The 19,033-nt window shown below is 40.4% G+C and overlaps 1 protein-coding gene across 1 annotated transcript in view; it reads right to left on the reverse strand.

The window, feature by feature from the left end:
* The window catches only part of SEMA5A (semaphorin 5A), a 456,698-nt gene that overhangs the window by 252,295 nt on the left and 185,370 nt on the right, over positions 1-19,033 (reverse strand). The window contains exon 4 of the mRNA XM_011371413.2: positions 11,768-11,867. Coding sequence (XP_011369715.2) covers positions 11,768-11,867 — 100 coding nt within the window. The remainder of the gene's footprint in view (positions 1-11,767; positions 11,868-19,033) is intronic.

Consider the following 19,033-nt stretch of genomic DNA (forward strand, 5'->3'; position numbering starts at 1 on the left):
ACGCCCTCACATCATTGAGGAAAGAAAATGGTAGTGTCCCCAAGGTCCTGTAGAGCTCCAGAAGGACAACTGGAAAGAGAAGTTCAAAGTCCTCTCTCTCCTTGGGGAGAGGGTCGGAGAAGGCTTGTGGTCATTCTCTGAAACCCTGGGTCCAGCTTTCAGGTGTGTTCCATGGGAGAAGCGCTATGGTCTGAATGTTCCTGTCTTTCCAGAATTCATGTTAAAATCCTCCTAACCCCCAAAGGTGATGGCATTAGGAGGCGGGGCCTTTGGAACGTGTGAGGGCCGTGACGGTGGCACCCTCATGCATGAGATTGTCGCCCTCATAAAAGACACTCCACAGAGATCCCTGGCCCCTTCTACCATGTGAGGACACAAAGCTAGAAGCTGGCCATCTGCAAGCCGGAAGAGGGCTCTCGCCAGAAGCCAGTCACACTGCCACCTTGATCTTGGACTTCTAGCCTCCGGAACTATGAGAAATAAATTTCTGTTATTTATAAGCTACACAGTCTTCAGTATTTTGTTAAAGCAGCCTGAATCGCCTAAGACAGGCAGGCACTGATTATAAGGGCAAACATGCCTCATCTCAGTCTATATCTCCCAAGCAAGTCTAACTCCGCTGACCATTCTTTTTCTGCCTCTTAGGTCCCAGTAGTCTGTAAAGGTACCCTTCCTCGCCCCGGCCATTGCCAGGAGATTTTATCCATTTCTCCTCTTTCTCCAAACACCTGACAACTACGGTGCCCTAAAAACCACCTCGTCAGTAATAAATCAGCATGGTAGAGGCGGTGGAGAGCAGAATGGAAGAGGCAGGGAGGAGGATGCTTACCAGGAAAACTAGGACAGTAAGTATGAGATACCATCACCAGCAGCCTAATGAAGAAAAGCACAAAAGAGCTGAACTTTTCCTTCAGTATTTTCTGGGTTACAAGATGCAAGTGGGTGATTTTTAACCCATCTTCAATGTTTCGACCTAAAAAATATCATCGAATTCAAGAATTCCAGAGCTTGACTGTCATTAGAGAGTATATACCCTTCCGCATGTAGATGAGTAAACTGCTTCTAATCAAGAGGTGCAGTGTGATGTACCCAAGACTATTAGGATTCAGAGAAAGAGCTAGGATTAAGATCTCCCACCTTGGTGTCCCTTATCCCATTTGCCACATGGCCTCACCAATCAGTCATCCAATGTCCCCTGCCTAATTTCCCTGGCATCGAACGCACACATGTGTGCGTGCACACGCACACACACACACACACGCGCACAATAATAGTTCTCACAGTGCAATTATTTCATGTCTTCATTGTCCAGTCATAGGTACATTTACAAATCACTTTGAGACGATTCAAGTCAGCATGGTTAATAATAAGCTTTTGTTTCTAGGGAAATGATTCTCATCTCTGGGACTGTGAGCTGACTGTGACATATGTCTCCCCATTAAGAGAACACGTTAATTCTACTGGTCTGGCTGATTAAATGGTACCTCCTTTCTCTCTCTCTGTTTCTCGTAAATCCTTTCTGGAACTGCCTTCCGATACTCATTTTAAGTGCCCAAGTTCCTTTATGAAACTAGACAACTAAATGATACAATCTGTTACTACGTTTAAATAACACGAATCCCTATAAGACATATGAAATGACCAACAGAGGTGAATGAACATACGGCCGTCTGATGAAAGACTTGTTATCATGACATATTTCAATAAATTCCTAAAAAATACTTTTCAAGTGTCTTTATTTTTTGTAAATCAATAAACTAATGAAAATTCGGCAGATAAAAAAGATAATTCTTCATTAGTAAAATGTATTCAATAAGTACTCACATTTAATACTTGTCAATCATAAAGTCAGTTGACTATGCTAATCTAAAAATTTTGAAATCGGAATGATCAGATCTATAAGCCTGCAGAGCCTCAACATCTATAGAAGGTCTATTTTTATGTCAGTCGATTAATTACATTTTTTTTATTTGTTTGATTTTGGAGACAAGGAGTCGGTAGATGCTTTCAAATATTTAATACATGACTGTGGTCCATGTAAATGCCAAGGAGACAATTTAATGCCTTGCTGGACCTTTCCATATTAGAAACGTAATATTACACATTTCAGTATTCACTTCATCTATCATGATTTTCAACAATTTAAAAAACATTTTAAAAGATGAAATATAAATGAAACGTGTGGAATTCTCTAATCTCCCCCTGGACCCTTAGAATCTGACAAAACACAGCATGAGCCCTACTATTCTCAGGTCTCTTGCCTCAAACCGTTTGGCTCCAGAGATCACTCCCAGCGCATTTTTGCTGTTGGAAAAATTCCAATCCAGCCAGCAAGATGAGGGGCCTGCAATGGCCTCAGACAGCTTGATGCATTGCAGCTCAGGTCAATGACCTACGAAGTTAAAGGTTACAAAACGAAAGAAAATCTTCTAAAGGGAATAAAAAATTGATATTCCCAGATGTTGGGCCACTCACACGGTAAAGTAAGATCTATGGTCCCCCGCAAGTGGTTGTCCTCTAGGGCGTTACAGAAGGGGCAACCTCTTTATCTTAAGATTGTGAGCGCCCAGAAGAGGGAACACAACACAGGCGAGGTTCAAGAGAAAGGCTGCCAACGTTCCAGCACGAAGGAGGAACGAACGCTCCTGGCTCCCAGCCAGCGGGGGATGCTAACCAAATGTTTCATACGGGGCCAGTTTCTCTAGCAGGGTAATGCTGTGAGCCGCCCAACACATTTAAGTAGTCTCATTAATCTTCATAACGCCCCAGATGTAAACAGTAGTAGAACCAACACTGTGCGAGCCGAAGGGGTTAGATGCTCGGCGCAGATCCGCTGTACGGCTTCGGGGAGCGGCGCCCTAGTCCCATGCCCCTCCCCCTCCCGTTATGGGGGTACAAAGACAGTTTCCTCGTGCCGGACAGGTTCCCTTTAATGGCCATCATAAACAGAAGCATTAACTGTTTCCTCTTGGTATGGACCCACTTTTTTTTTTTTTCAATGTCTTGGAATAAAATTTGACATTGCACATTCAAATGTAATAACTATATTACTTTTAGGAATGCTAATATACAAGTAATATACAGATCCGATAGACAATAATTCAAATCACAAAGCCATTCAATCTGGCGGACATAAGCTGACGGTTCTGAAGACCATCCATCCTCTCCCCATCAGACATTTCAGCGCATGGTCTCCCTCTTCACTGGAGTTTATTTCTTATTGACTATAGGACTGAATAACTCATCCTCGTGTCCCGTCACAGCCCTCAGTGGCCTATTAGCAACAAATCGCTAAGCACAACAATATATTCTCTGAGGGAACAGTGTGGGCCTTAATAGACAAAGTTCGTTTGCGTCTTCACGTAAAGTAATAAAATTCAGCCGGCATTAAAGAAAAGGTTGAACGATCACGAGCATATTAACTAAATGACTCATTTTATCTAGAGACACTATAAAACTTAACTCTGACCTCCATTAATTATGAAAGACACAGGTGCTTTAAAATGACATTCTCTTAGAATATCTCAATTGGTCTCTGATGAATATAGCTATAAAATCAAAGAAAAAATGCCTAGTTCTTATCGAGCAGGTAGGTTAGAGGCTTTCTTAGAAATGAGGAACAGAAGACTAAATAATTGGCACAGACAGACATGTATTTTGAACAAAGAGAAAGAGGAGACAGAAAAGCAGGTAAATCTATAAAAAAAATGTTTTAAACAACGGTGACAAAAACTTACGTTAAAGTTCAGACTATGGTTGATCATGAAACAATTTGAGGACAAAACACACACTGTATAGAAACTGTCGCCATGTGGGTAAATCTGAGAGCTGACATCAACTGAAAAGCTAACCTTGCCTGTCCCTATGCCAGCTTTATCCTCTCCACGAATTCTCTTTATTTCCAGATTCCATTCTTCTGTCAATATCCAACTGGCACAGAGCTTGACATGGTGACATCCTATATGACATCCTTTTCAATGGCACTGATAGATTTGAAGACTGAAATGTAAGCCTGTGACTTTGCAGCTAAAGAAAAGTAGGAACTATATTCTTTAAAGCACAAAATGTTTTTATAAAAATTAATTATTTAACAGTAAATATTTAATATATCAATAGCTTTAAAGAACACGAAGATTTAATTTCATCAAACAACTAACTTACGTAGTTCACCAACTTATTTATAATTGCTCTTTGTAAGACTCTTGCTGCTCTGGTTGACTGAAATTAGTCTAGAAAGCTCTGTTTTTCTGTCGTTATTGCCATCCCGAAAATAGCTCTTTCACCTACTTTTACCACAAGTTTGAGGGAGTTTAATTATATTTCAAAATTATCAAACTATTCCAAATATAGAGCACTATATTTAAATAGTTGAATCACATTTAGATCACAGCTTCCGAAGGCCGAATCTTTTTCCTGTGCTAATATATTTTTAAATACTGTAACAAATGTATAATTTGGTCATTTTATGAGCTTCCATCGCATTCAGAATTTTTCCTGCCCTCCTCAAAAACTATATAAATATATGCACTTCGGGCTATCGAAGATATTTTACAATTTTGATTTTGTTATTGTTGTTACCACATGTGTTCAGTACTTACTCTCCCAGAATTGCACTGGCTTATTTCCTTTTTTATTTCATCCCCAAAAAGCCTATTTCAAATCTCTTATAAATCCTGGTTATTAGAAATAGGTTTCAAAGAACACATCAAAACCAACATCAGTTTTAACAGCACTATGGTATGTTTAAACATCAAGATTAAAAGTCACAGAAGTAGATGGATAGCCTCTTGGTATTTGGCAAATGGAATGAAATAAAGACAGATTTTTAGCGGCATACTACAATTAAGACCAATGTTCTTAGCAAATTTGAGATATAAAATCAGAAAAGCCTTTTCCCATAGCATATTTAGGGGCAAGTTGTTAACCAATGTTGTTAATTACAATGACAATTTAAAATTTTACTGTGCTTTAAATGTTTCTCACAAATCTCTAAGTGCCTTAAGGATTACAGATGATGACTTATTGCTCTAAATTGAACTCATGACTTTTGCCTTTGTGGGTCCATTGGGTATTCGATTTGTTCCTCTCCGTTTTTCAGTTAATAGAGATGATTTTTCACTTGAAAAACACCAACTGAATTATCCTATGATTCCTCTAACTTGTGCTTTCCTAGGAATATTCACTGTTCGAATTATCTCCATATACAATTATTTTCTGGGTTGTCCTGAGAATTAGCAAACTCGGAGAATTTTTGATGTATCTTCAAATTATCAAGAATTAAAGCTCAGCCCCAGCTAACGTAAACACAAGCCACATTCCCAAATCTTGCTCCCAAATCTCACATTTGGCCCTTGCCCTCAACCACCCAATTCTGTTCGTCATCAATCACTGTCAAACCCAGCTGTAAAATAGGTCTCAAATATAACTTCTCTCCATTTCCACCCTCATTGACTAAGTTTAAGTTCTCTGCTGCCACCTGATCCACAGCCCCCAACCGCTGTTTTTATTTCCAGATTCTCCAAACCCTAGAACATTCTGCACACAATATAGTGAAAGAATCTTCCAAATGCACATCTGAGCATGTAAACAAGTAGCCTTAAACATCTCCTGAGCAACTAATGACTTCGGGAGAGGTTTTCAAATTTGCCAGGCAGGCAGATCAACGGGAGCTTGATTAAAACAAACATTCCCGAACTCCTTCCAGAAATTCTAATTCAGATGATCTGACGAGAGGCCTGTGCCTCTGCTTTCTTGGAAGGCCTCTCAGGTAACTCCCATGGCTGCCTGAACTGGAATCAGGAGTCTAGAGGATTAAGTCCAAATTGGTCCATAATCTGACCCCACCTAAAGCTCAGACCTCACCTGCAATAACTTCCCTCTCAGCCACCACGGAACCAGTCAAGCCCCATCGTGATCTCAGACTCACCCCTGTGGTGTGGTCCTTTTGCGGCAGGAAGACGCTTTCACACCTGCCGTGGCTCATCTCCAATGAGTTGAGACCACTTTCTCAGTGTACCCTTCTCACCCGCAAGGACCTCCATGCTCCTTGACTCTTGGTGCTTCCAAGGCCTTTTACTTAGGCCCACTTGGGAAAACTAAATTGCTTGTGTACCCCCACACCCACCAGGCCAGGAGACAGCAAAATTTTTCTTTAAGGGCCGAATAGCAAAAGCTTGACCTTTGTTGTCTCATTTGCAAGTACTCATCTCTGTATGTAAACCTCTTAAAGCAGCCCTGGGTAATATGCAAACGAATGGGTGTGGCTGTGTCCCAATAAAACTTTATTTACAAAAACAGGAGGCCAACTCCTGCCTTAGCTTGCCAACCTTTGCACTAAAGTATTCATCTTTGTTTCCCCAATTCCTAAGATACTTCCTGACATAAATGATATAAATGATGAATGAAGAGTTGTGAAAAATCAACTAATAAATTCTGACAAACCGGATGTGGGACCGACAAGGACAAAAGCTCTCAAAAGTCAAATATTGTATCACACACACACACTCAAAGAAAAGAGGCTGATTCATTTTTATCTAACTCTTTTGCTGGCTCATTCAAGGAATCTGAGAAATGGGAAGACTACATATCTATATGTCTATATCTATATCATCTATATATATAAAACAAAATAAATAATTACGCTGCTAGGCTCATCTGCTCTTCAGCAGGGAAGAAAGTGCAGAGATCATTTTGTTTTTTACAACAGCAAAAGGAAACAATGGTTACAAGTGCTTCTCATAAGAGTGTCTGTAGACCACTCGTTTGTTAAAAGCCCACACTCCAGGACCACCTCACAGCCCTCCGAATCATCTGGGCAGGGAGTAGGGGGCAGAAGAAGAAGAATTCGAATGAACTAATGTTTGGTAAATGTCGGACAAAATTTAACAAAGCCAGCAGCCAAAGAGCGAACTTTTGAACACAGATCACGTTAATTAATCAAATAGGCCTGTTGGAAGAAAAGGGAGAAACAGTGGAAGGAAGTGACAGATGAGCACAGAGACTTTCGAGAGAAAAAAACACACTTATATGCAGAAGGAAAGGATAGAGAAAACAGTTAAACCATAAAGTACAGGTTTAAAAAAATCCTAGGCCGGGAGGGGTAAAAATGAAGAGAACGAATGAAAAACATCACTCTTCATTACCAGCTGCTTATCTTAAGTTGTAATTAATGTAAATACAATATAAAGATCACATTACCTGGAGCTCCTTCGCAGGGTGGAGACCTACTGCCTTTCAGATTCACTCCTAATTGCTGATTTCATTCAACTCAGCAGGAATTACCTTTAATGTATAAACTTGACTAAAATATAGCTTTTGGAAAGTAGAGGTTGTGGATACTAGAAACAGAAATCTCATAAAATCTCCAGTTTTCTTTTAATTATATGCTGCTTCCAATGGATTAATTCCAAAGGAAAACTTAAAAATAAAAATAGGAATTATAACCGCAAAAAAGAGAGAATGACATTAGTCAATTTTTCTAAATGTCTATTATATGAATCTAAAATTTTTCTCCCTTTGTTTAGAACAAGTGGCAAAATCATTTTGAAAAAGGTAAGTCATTCCAATTAAACAGAAGCCTGCCCATTCACTCACTGTGCTCTTAGGGGCGTAAAAGCTTGGAAGGCTTAAAGCAAATTCAGACCCTGCACAACAGAAGTCACTTATCTTTCCTGTTTATCTTGAGTTTTGTAGATTCAAACCACAAGCAAAACAAACAGTTCAAAATAATACACTAAAAATTTCTAAGACCGGTTTGTCGTGCGTTGGAAACACTTGGGTTTTAGTTTTAGTTTTTGGTAATGCACATGATGATTACAAGTCTATACTATTTTTTGCACAGACATATATACTGAAATATCTTCCAATACATGAAAACAGTCCATTGACTATAATGGCAAGTTCCATGCCAGGTGCTCAGAGGGAGGGGATTCACATCACGTCAGGTGTGAGGGGAGACTCAGGCATCCCCATTAACTCTTATCTTATTCTTTTTATAATGTTCCCATTCTGTGATGCAATTTTAATAGAATTAAAATTAAAAATTTCCAAGGACATCAGTCATTATATCTGTCATCAATTCAGATAGTCACCTGACCCAAATATTGGGTCTACAGGCTTCAATTCCACCGCCTTACTCACCAAGAGGTGGTTGAGCCTCCCGGACTCACAGGGGCTTGTGTGAGAGCTTACAGGTGAGTGTGTTCTTACTAAAATATCATAGGTTGCAAGACTATGCCCTTCAATTTATATGTTTATATGACACTGACTCATGTTAAGGAAGAGTAAGACAATCAGATATCAAATCATAAAACGAAGAAAACAGAAAGATCAAGAAACAAGCAAAAAAAGCTGCAATAAACTCTCATTCTCCTCAATGAAAAGCTCTTCTTCCTTACTGCTGTGTGGCTTTATGCTTGGTAAAAATATGGCTAGTTTATAAATGCCCTGCTTATTGTCAAATACGGCATGGTATGAGGACCAAGTTAGTTGCCACTTGGAATAACATTTAAATGCAGCACAGAATCACTCGTCATTCTTACAATGAACCTGAAACACTAATATCAACACATTCATTTGGAGAATCAAAATGTAATCACCCTTTCTTGCATATGTTGTTATAATCCTATACACATGAAAATTACACTTAATCAACTTTACGATCTATTATGACTATCATTACTTTCATAATTATCTACACAAAAACCTCTAACCACGACATATTCTTTTATTCTGGAATTTTTTTCCCCACATATTATGAGAACTGCATTTTTTTTTTGACAAAGAATTATAAAAATCATTCATAAAATAGTATCCCAATAGTATAAACCAACAGAAATCAAATAACTCAGGGAAATAACTGAAAAGGTTAACCGTGCTTATTTTTGAAATTGCGTTTTTTTCCTTTATGCTTTACTGTATTTTCCTCATTTTCTAGAAAAAAAATGCCTGGATCTCATTACTGAAAACAGCAACATTATTACATTTTGGTAAAACAGGATGCGAATGTCAATGCTTTTAAAATATTATGGAAGACAACGTGATCCTTAGAAGTGATAAGTTTAGGAATCCTTTCAGAAATTATATAAATTCAGACACAAGGACCTTCTGGAACTACATAACCCAAATAGCCTGAAGATGGGTTTTGCTTTTGCAGCACAATGAACTTCTTTTTGCAAAAAAAACAAACAAACAAACAAAAACCCCAAAAAAACCACACAAAGAATCTTTAACTGAATTGAATTTTAGGAACATAAAGTATCGCTAATATAAAGTAAAACCATCCAATAAATGGCTTTACAATGCCTAGTGCTAACATGAAAAAAAAATGACTCTCATTGTATTTTTCCACCACTCATATATTTAAACCATTAGAGATTTCTGAAATATACACCTACTATCTAAACTTCTTTTGCGAGGTCAAGCCCTCCCAAACAGGAATCAGAGGGCTGGGTTATTTTTAAAGTTTTATAAGTGGCTCGCTCGTACTCCCTCTCAAACATTCTGAGCTTAATCCCACCAAGTTTCCCAGGTAAAATGGCTATTCTCTCTCAGTGGCATCTGCCAGAAATATATATGCACACGTATGCCAAACCCAAAGACATCCGCAAAGCTTCCTACCGCGGTGTGCTTACCGGCTGCCTGCCACTGTGACAATCGCTTTTCATGGATTATTTCATCGAATCCTCATAACCGCTGAAAGTACTAGAAATAATTATATCAATTTTAAAGATAAGAAAATTAGACTCTGAAACGGGCTCAAGGTCATGCAGCTAAGCACGTCCGCTCTCCTCTTTTCTGTAGTTTATCGAGCATCTACGATGTGCAGCACTGTCCCGGGACAGAAAATACAACCCATGCTCCTCGGGGTGCTTATCAAACTTAAATTTAACTGCACATCCTGGACTTTTCTGTGCTAAATCTGGAGCTCCTATTTCTCCAGGTCACCACGCCATACCACATGCTGGGCTGACTCAGTGTCTAGTCCGCTCGCCCTGGTGTGGCCAGGCGGGGGCTGTGTGAGATGAGGTGAATTGAGACTTTCAGGAACACAGATGGAGACCTCCAGGGCCACTGGGACGGAGGCCTTCGGGAATGGGTATCCCATGGGGTCACTCCCCACGTGCTGTCTCCAGCCAGGACAGGACCATGACGTGTCTCTTCTAAGTTCCATTTAGCTCAGTGGCTTCTCACATCCATTAGGAGAAAGTATCATTGACCAAACACCAACCACCGGCAGAGTGTGTACACCTGTGCTGCCTGTCCAACCTCCAGAAACAAGGGAGAGTCTTTTGAGTCAAACTCATGAGGAAACCTTTTCCAAAGTTCTTTTCAAAGCTGAAGGAGGGATGCTAGACACAGCTATACCAGTTAGGCTCACAGTTCCCCGTTGGCTAATGGAAAGACCTCGTTCTCCTCCCTAAGGGTTAGCTTTAGGGAGGAGAACGAGGTCTTTCCCTCCTTCAGCTTTTGGGGTCGAGAGACTGCAACTCCCTTGTTCCCTTGTCAATATGAGACTAGTTAAAACTCCCTGCAATACACAGCCAAGCTCCCAGGGATAAAAGCTGATGAAAGTCAGCATCAGAAACCCCCCAAGTATTCCCAAAGCACACCGAGTGAGCCCATCTAGTGCACACAAATATCGAAAGAGATGCAGGCGACATGCTCAGTGCCAGGAACTAAACCTACTTCTATTCATTTAAAATTATGAACACACAACTTAATGTCTTCAAGTGATGGGTGGATACGCAAGGCCTCTGTAAGATCTGAGGGCAAAAGCAATGATCCTAGAAAATACTTGATGTGTGTCTGGGGTGCTCAGAACCTAAGCCAGACTTAGCTTCACTCAGGTCTATGTGCAAACTGTACAATCTCTCTTGCTAGGAAAGGTATATTTTATCATCTAGTAAGTTAGGGCAAAAAAAAGACATGAGCACTCCACTGCTCAAAGCTCTTTCCTTGGATGTCACAGAAGAGTCCAAATCTACAAATGGCCACTTTCTTCAAGTTTAATGTCATTTTTCCCAGGAGATGAAGAGAAAGTGTTTTTTATACATCATTCTCGAAACGCACAGGCAGGATAGGTGCTTTGACTGCAGGGCTCGTGCATGTTTTCTAAGGAAGTCATGGTAAGTATGAGGAAGACAACTCAAGATCTGTGCTGATTGTGCTCCAGAGGCCTCCTTGTCAAACCAGGATGTCAAATGGTGACCCGGATGCAGAGGCGTGTGCATCTTAAGAGGCGTAAGTAATAACAACTTCCTCGAATTCTCAGTCAACTGGTAAATGGCTTACCGAAGGTCACGGAGAAAGATAACATAGGCCAGAATGGACACTATAGTCTCTCGGTTTCTAAAATTGTGTGGCTGAGTCTAGTGAGAAGTTAAGAATATGGTTTCTGCAAGTGGCCTGGGTGTGAAACCGAGGTCCACTTTTCATTGGACATCATAGCTATGTCCCAGGCAACGTATTTATCCACTTCCTGCCTCAATTTCCTGCTCTCTAAAATAGGGAGGTTGATGATACCTACCTCTCAGGTTACATCGGAACAGTTTCTGGAGCATGGGGAGGGACTGATAAATGCTCGCTGGAAAAAGCAGTAGTCATTCCATTCTTGGCAGCATACTTTATGATACTCATACTGTATTTCATTCTTAGAAGAAATAGCACGTAGCATCCGTCCCCTCTGGCAGAGCAGCCCACGCGTAACTACCCGGATGTCAAGTGAAGCCCAAAAATATCCACAGTGGCAAAACGTAAGATCTCTCACCTTGCTCCTACAACAAGTTCTTTCTGTCCTGGGTCAAAGGTTAACTGCGAGAAATCCACAGCATCCTTCGCTCGGAACTCCCGCAACCAGGGGCCAATTTCTAAACAGGAAAAATAAATAAATAAAAAGATAGAAATGAATGATGTTTCCTCCGGGGACCACAGAGAGTGCACGTCAGGTAGCAAACATTACATTTCGGACAGGATTTGAAGGTCCCCCGATGTGATCGTTGAGGGGCCATTGGGGGTTTCCACCAGGATGTCACATAATCCACACTGAGAATGTGTAGGGCACAGAGGACAGCCACCCAATAAAGAGCGAGCAAGGCATCGACGCTGGGTGGTGATGTACAAGCCAGATGTGCATTTTCCTTTCGGCTCTGGGCTGGCCAGAAAATAACACAGGATACGCATGATGCATCACAAAGACCTCTGAATGTGGACGAGACCATCTCCTGTGTGAGCTGACTGGGAAGAGCTGGGTTTCTATTTTGGCCCCACGATTACACTTATTAAACACACCCAATCCTTTCCAGCTGAGAAATCCACAGTTACTTCTAGGCTTCATTTGCACTTTTTTTTTTCTAAGGGAAATAAAAAAACAGCCACTCTTTAGAGACAAGTTTTTTACAAGCACTATTAAAACCTATGAAATGGCCTCTAGCCCAGTGTGAGGATTCATGTGTCATTTTGCAACTTTAATTAGCTCTTCTAACACTGAAAAAACATGCGATGAGTCGCCTGCCATTGTGCCACACGTTATCATGATCTCTGATAATTAACCTTGTTATCTGATTGTCTTTTTTTCTTGAATTTAACATTTTGAGCAATAATAAGGTGACTACACGGGCACATAACAACTGTCAAATCAACAAAGTTATTGGTTTGAGGAAAATATGTGTAGCACAGGACTAATCTCTTACAACAAAAGCAGATGCTAAAAAAGATCTAATATGGAAACATACTTGTGTCTCATACCATGTCCCGTAGAAACGCCTTCGTTGATATGAAAGACACGGATTATTTTCAAACAACAGCTTTGCATAACACATGTGGCATGTCTCTACTTTCAATTATTGGGGGAAAAAATGACATATACTGAAAGTTCTAATCTGCTTAGAGGAAAACAATTGAATTACACAGAAATCAGTATTTGGTTTTTCAAGTTTTAATGTGTATGGTATCTTGAGTCTTTTAATATTTTCTATAAATTTCTTCATTTCTTAGGCAAGGCAATTAACACAAAATACTTATTCATGGCAAAGTATGTACAAGGCACTGGGGCTATAAAAAAGTTATTAATAAATGGTCCTTCCAGTAGTTTATAATTCAGTTAGAGAATTAGCACTAATATCTCTTCTTTGAACATGGTTTCTATAAACACACGTGTTTACAGGTGTGTATAGAGTTAAAGGAAATATTCATTCGTAGAAAGGAGAGGTGACTGGAGGCTTAGACAAGATGAAGAAAAGTTCTACGTTAACCTGCTTCCCATGCATTTATCTTTCTTTGCATTTAGAAGAATTAAAGGAGTGACGAACAGAAACCAGAATGAAGAGACGTATTTGAGGGTTTGGATCCTATACAAAGCAATGAGAAAGTGGTCACACTACTTCCTAAAGCACCCTCAGGTGATAAAAGGAACCACGTAGAGGGGGAAAATGAATTAACGGTACAAGTTCTGTCAATTTTGCGCAATTTCCTTTATTTAACTTCTAATGAGCTTCCCCATTAAAACTGTATATTTTTATGGTGCACAATAAATCAAAGCTGGATAATCTGCGTATTTTCTTCTATTTTGATTTTGCTGTGTTTTCATCCAAAAGGTCTGCCTCTCTCAACTTTGTGTATCACACGGCCTTCTATCTTACTGGATATCCAGAAGACCTTGGTAGAAAATTCCTGCACCAACCAACATCTCTGAAAATATGCCTGCGTCAATATCTATCCTTTCGACTCTTCCTTTAAAATCAGAATCAGGGTGCCTCACCCTCCTTTCTAAGACTAGTCCCTCCGACTCGGCTTCGGTTCCATCCTTTCCCTCATCTTTAATCCCTTCCCTAAATTACCTCCTTTTCCCTCTAATATCCTCGATGTTATAAAGTCCCTTCCCTTCTGCCTATAATAATATGCATACTCCCTTCATTTAAAAAAAAAAAAGCCTTTAAAAATACAGTTCCGTTATACTCTTTCGTTATTACAGTTTCCAACACCCAAACAAAATACACAATAAACTCCCAAGAAGCACAGTATGCCGAAAAAGGGCTGCAGGTTCAGTTTTACCTATAAATTTTACAGGTAAAACTAACAACTTATTTCAGAGATCAGACCAAGAAGCAAAATCTTCTCTTGTCTCTTCAGTTTTATTATGATCTCGATCACCTTAATACTAAGGCTAGAGAAGGACATTATAAAGTTAAAAAACCCCCACGGTCCACCTCATTTAAAAACAAGGCTGAAAATATTCCTAAAGAAATATCTGTATTAGCATATCCTTTTCTCTCTCTCTTTTATATGGGATAGGTTGAATCCAGAAACATAAGAATAGTTCAACGACATCGGAAAATCTGTAGGTAGAATTTGCCACCACAATAACAGAGCTCAGTAGTGGCAGAGAGAATTTATCGATGCTGCTTTCTAAGGAATCAGAAAATGAACAGCTATGGATGCATAAGAAGAGCTAGGAGAGCACTGAGTTAGGAGAGGGGAGAGGACCAGGACAGGTGGTGGTGACCGAGCTCACCAGAGGCCAAACGAAGGTCAAGGAGAATAACCACAAGGTCAACCAGGGTGAGCACAGACAACACGGTGAGATCCAAAGATGCAACTTTCAATAACACTGACTTTCTTAGTACATGCTAATTTCCCCCAAATAATGGGCACATCTCTTCCTCCTACCCCTCTCTTCTGATATCTCTGAAAGAACCCTATGATGAAATGGAACTTAAACATGGTAGCCAATATGACTGACCGCTGTTTGGAAGTTAAATAGTAACATAAAGCCTGTAAATTTGAGTTGAATACTTTGTAGATCATTTTTTTTAATATTCGATATTAATCATCCTAGCTAATCCATTCATTGCACAAACATGATTGTTGAAATATGGCCTCCAGCAATGACTTTCGATTGCAAAATGTGCTGCCATGATTCATATTTGCCTTCTCCTATTACTATATAAGCACCCACATGATTGTTTTGTAAATAGTCTATCAAAAGTGTACTGATTTAATTTTTTTATAAAACCCAGTGTTAGAGCTTCAAGACTAAGCTGACTTCTGGGCAAACACTGAGCAGTGAAACCTCCCAGGCAGAAGACAGGTGGCTCTGAGTAGCCCGAGTTTATTCTTTACTCCTTCAAACCACAGTTAATTAAGGAACCGAGAAGCTGGGGTGGTGAAACTCCTTGCGGGGAGCTGGAAACTCCTATTGTAAACTGGGCAACGGGTTAAACTGGGAGGGGCCGGGGATAGTGGGTACAGGACAAAGCAAAGACATCGGGGCACAGGTAGCAACAGGAATATACAGAAATCTATGTGCAGATCAAGGCGTACTCTTTCCAAATGTCACGAAATTATATTTTGGTTTAATCTCCATCTAATACTGCACATGGAAATGATAACACGATTACTGGCAAAGCAGCTAACAAAAATAGCTGACACTTAAACGACGTATGCCTTCTGCTAGGTGCTATTCTCTGTACTTTACACACGTTAAGTCCTGCGTTTCTCACACCCGTCCTCTGATAAGTCTTGCCAAGGTCCACGGCTAGTGAGATTCAGCTCCTAAGTCTAGAGTTGGTGTTTTTAACCCACTGTGCTCTACTCTTAACCCATTTCTCATTTAGAAAAAAAAAAAAAAGTGCGGCTCGCTGCCAGCATTAATTTTCCATAAACACGCTCTTTGAGGCTGAAGCAAATCTGACGGGTTTTCAACGTGAAAATAAAATATAAAAGCTGTTCTTGGAGTTCTTTCTAAACAGACCTTATCTCTAATCCTAATTTAATAGAAATGTATACATAAATCGGATCCATCAGATGAATCGTCAGCTAACAACTGTATGAGAATGATGCTAACATCATGCATAAGAACGCTACATTTTCCAGGATTTGACATTTTCGGCGATCGAGAGTTACTATATTTTGTCAATGGAAATAGCACTACTAAAAACAGAATGCTATAAATAGAATGAGGTCATCCGTTTCTAAAGACTATCCATACACTAGAGTGATGCACAAATAATAATAAAAGCGAGATATTTCATGGCAAACTTTGGGGGTGAGGTTAGGACTGGGACCTGCGAGTTATCTCGGGGTAAACGCTGCAGCTGCAAGGGCTGCCGGGGAGTATTCTCGCAGCAAACGGGAAATAGGTTAAACTGCCGTAAAACAAAAATGTACTTTTCTATGCAACACATCTGAAAGTAACAGGAATAAAGGAAAATCTACGGCCTCTTCACTTTGAAAGTGAGTTTATTCTCACCGATATATACTGTTAAATAAAAAAATCGACACCCGCTCTGTTTTGCAGTGTGGGCTGGAGAAAAATAAAATACAACAGGAGAAGGCTGGGGCTCCCGAAGCCCGCTGCCATGTCGACCTGGAAATACGTCTGTCGTTTTTACTGTTGTTATTATTAATGACGACGATCTGCAAGTCAGTTAAGATCGGCAAGAAAAAGCGTTCGCCATTTCACTAGTTAGATTTTATGATCCAAGGGTCTTTATGTAAGCAAGGGGGAAGAAATGGTCGATACCCAACACTGATCTGCTTTAACGGAGTGAAGAATATTCTGGAATGAGAAGTGGGGGTGATACAAACAAGGGCTAGATTTCTAAGCAGTCGAAACCATGCAGCTGTGCTATGGTATTGGGGAGACACTTTTCTGAAGATGTGGGAGCTGATTCTCAGGAGGGGGTGCTGGCGGGGCCCGCAGCAGGAGGAGTGTGGGGTGTGCTCCCGGCTGGGTATTCTGGAAACTTCCCTGCCCGCACTTAGGAACCATCCTTCCTCAGATACCCACTGCTCTTTAAAGTTTGCACACAACTCCCTTCTGCAGACTTCATTTTGGCTTCAGCGCGTTACATAAATCATTCGACCAATGTTCTCTAAGCTAAAACCATGACCGGAGAACAAAGGGCTGGAATTTTTTAAAGCCGTGAGGAGGCTGGCACTGCAGGCCGCTGCTGCCTTCCACCCTGTCTCTCCACTGCTACTGTATTTCTTCTCTTTCCTTTTGCAGCTGCTTCTCCGACCGTCACTCGGAACAAGTCAGGCGCACTTCAGACGGTAGATGGGCAGCACCCCCAATCCATGTTCACCCCCGCCAATGAGATATATCAGGCTCTCGGCTACGCGAGTCCTGTCTGAAAGTCTGTGATGATAATAGATTTCTGCCCTGTGGACCAGAAAAGCGTTCTATGGAAAGTAAGCTGGCAGGGTGATGGGATCATAACCCCTACCTGGGCGGGTCATAGTGGGCGGTGGCACCCAGGCCTCTGACTTCTTTAATGAGAGGTTTATCTTCGCCTTAAGCAAGCCCTGCCCACTGTTTTTGTGCATCTAGGTTAATGCACCTTTGAAATAAGCAGGACCACCCTCGAGAGAGCATGGGATCTTGTTAACTATCCTATAATCTAATCCCTGCCTTGCTTCCTCCCACCGCCACGTCATCTTCCTTACATTTCCTCCTTAATGCCAAATGCATAAAAGAAACCGCGAAACTGTCATTTCCGGAGCATTTGAGATCTTACTTTTCGGCAATTGTCGTCAGCTTGGGCTCAAACAAAATCTTATAAAGGATTTCTACAGGTTTGGATGTTTCTTACATCACCAGTCCCAAAGCCTCACGCGTCTGTCGAGTGGCAGAGCAATGCAAAATATTTCATCAGAAAGGAAATATGCAAATTCACATTTATGCTTGTGAAAAATAGACATATCAGAATAACTGGTTTCTTATTTACACTTTTTGTTACTGTCTACATTTTCAGTGTTTACGTGGTTTTAGATATTTTTACACATTAACAATTTAGATATTTTTACGCATTAACAATTTAGATATTTTTACGCATTAACAATTTATTTCATTTAACATTCATAATCCTGTAAAGCTAGATCTATAATTTTTGTTGTAGAAATGAAATATAAAAGTTAAAAACCCTGAGATTTTGACAAGTTAAACATCTTGCCAACCATAACATAAATGGTAAGCGGATAAGTTGGAATTTAAATCCAGGATAGGATGAAGGAAATATTCCAGTAAGGTCCAAATTTAAAATCAATTTTCCAAGGAATGTATAAAATACATTAATCCTTAGCACCTAGTAATATATCGGCATGGATTAATTGATCAAAAACAGTAGTTCCCACTCACCAAAAACTGGGAAGAAGGAGGTCGGTGGTAATTTTCAGATGGGGGACATGAATGGCCAGCCCGGTTTGCCCACAGAACAGGGCACAACCGTAAAAAGGAAGGTCCCATTGAAAAGCAGTAAGAAACCAGGGTCCATGACAGGCAACGGGGTGTCCAGAGGAAGAAGACCACAACAGTGAAAAATTTATCTCCATCATTTTTTTCCAAGACAGGCCCTGGTTACATCAGCTCACTTAGAAATAGGCAAACACCTTCTGCTCTGCCTTACTTCAGCTTTGTAGAAAGGTCGAACGATGTCAGGCCAGTTTCGTTTCTCCCAACGTACAGCTCGCGATATTTTCACTGTCACTCCTATCTCGGGCTTAGCGGAATCAGAGCAGTTACGGCTGGACATGAAGCTGGCTATCCCACAATCAATCCCCCCACGCCCCGATTTTAGACTGCTAAAGCTAAGGGCAAGGAAGTGGCAGGACTTCTGAAAGTCGCACGCCAGCGAGTGGCAGAGTGGAAAATCCTAGGTCCCGTAACTTCTCTATCCATCTGTTTTCTTCCCCATCACAGCTGGGAGAATATCTGAGTGGGGACACCGTGGTGCGGTCCCTGCAGACATACCTGGGCACACGACTGTCTAAACGGTAGTGTTTTAAGGGATGTAGGTGTAATATAGTCATATACTTGTGTATGTGTATATACCTGTTAGTTCACACATATGCACGCAGATATGTAAATAGGTATGTTTAAGTATTCATCTACATATGTTTATATCTAGATACTGATGTGTGTGTATATATAATTATATGTAGTTACGTCTAACTGTAGGCATTTGTATGTTCATTCATATAAATACATGTGTTTGTATGCATGTGTGCTTGCATAAATGTATGAGATATTAAATGT

Source organism: Pteropus vampyrus, unplaced genomic scaffold, assembly GCF_000151845.1.
Source record: "Pteropus vampyrus isolate Shadow unplaced genomic scaffold, Pvam_2.0 Scaffold190, whole genome shotgun sequence".
Taxonomy (NCBI): Eukaryota; Metazoa; Chordata; class Mammalia; order Chiroptera; family Pteropodidae; genus Pteropus; species Pteropus vampyrus.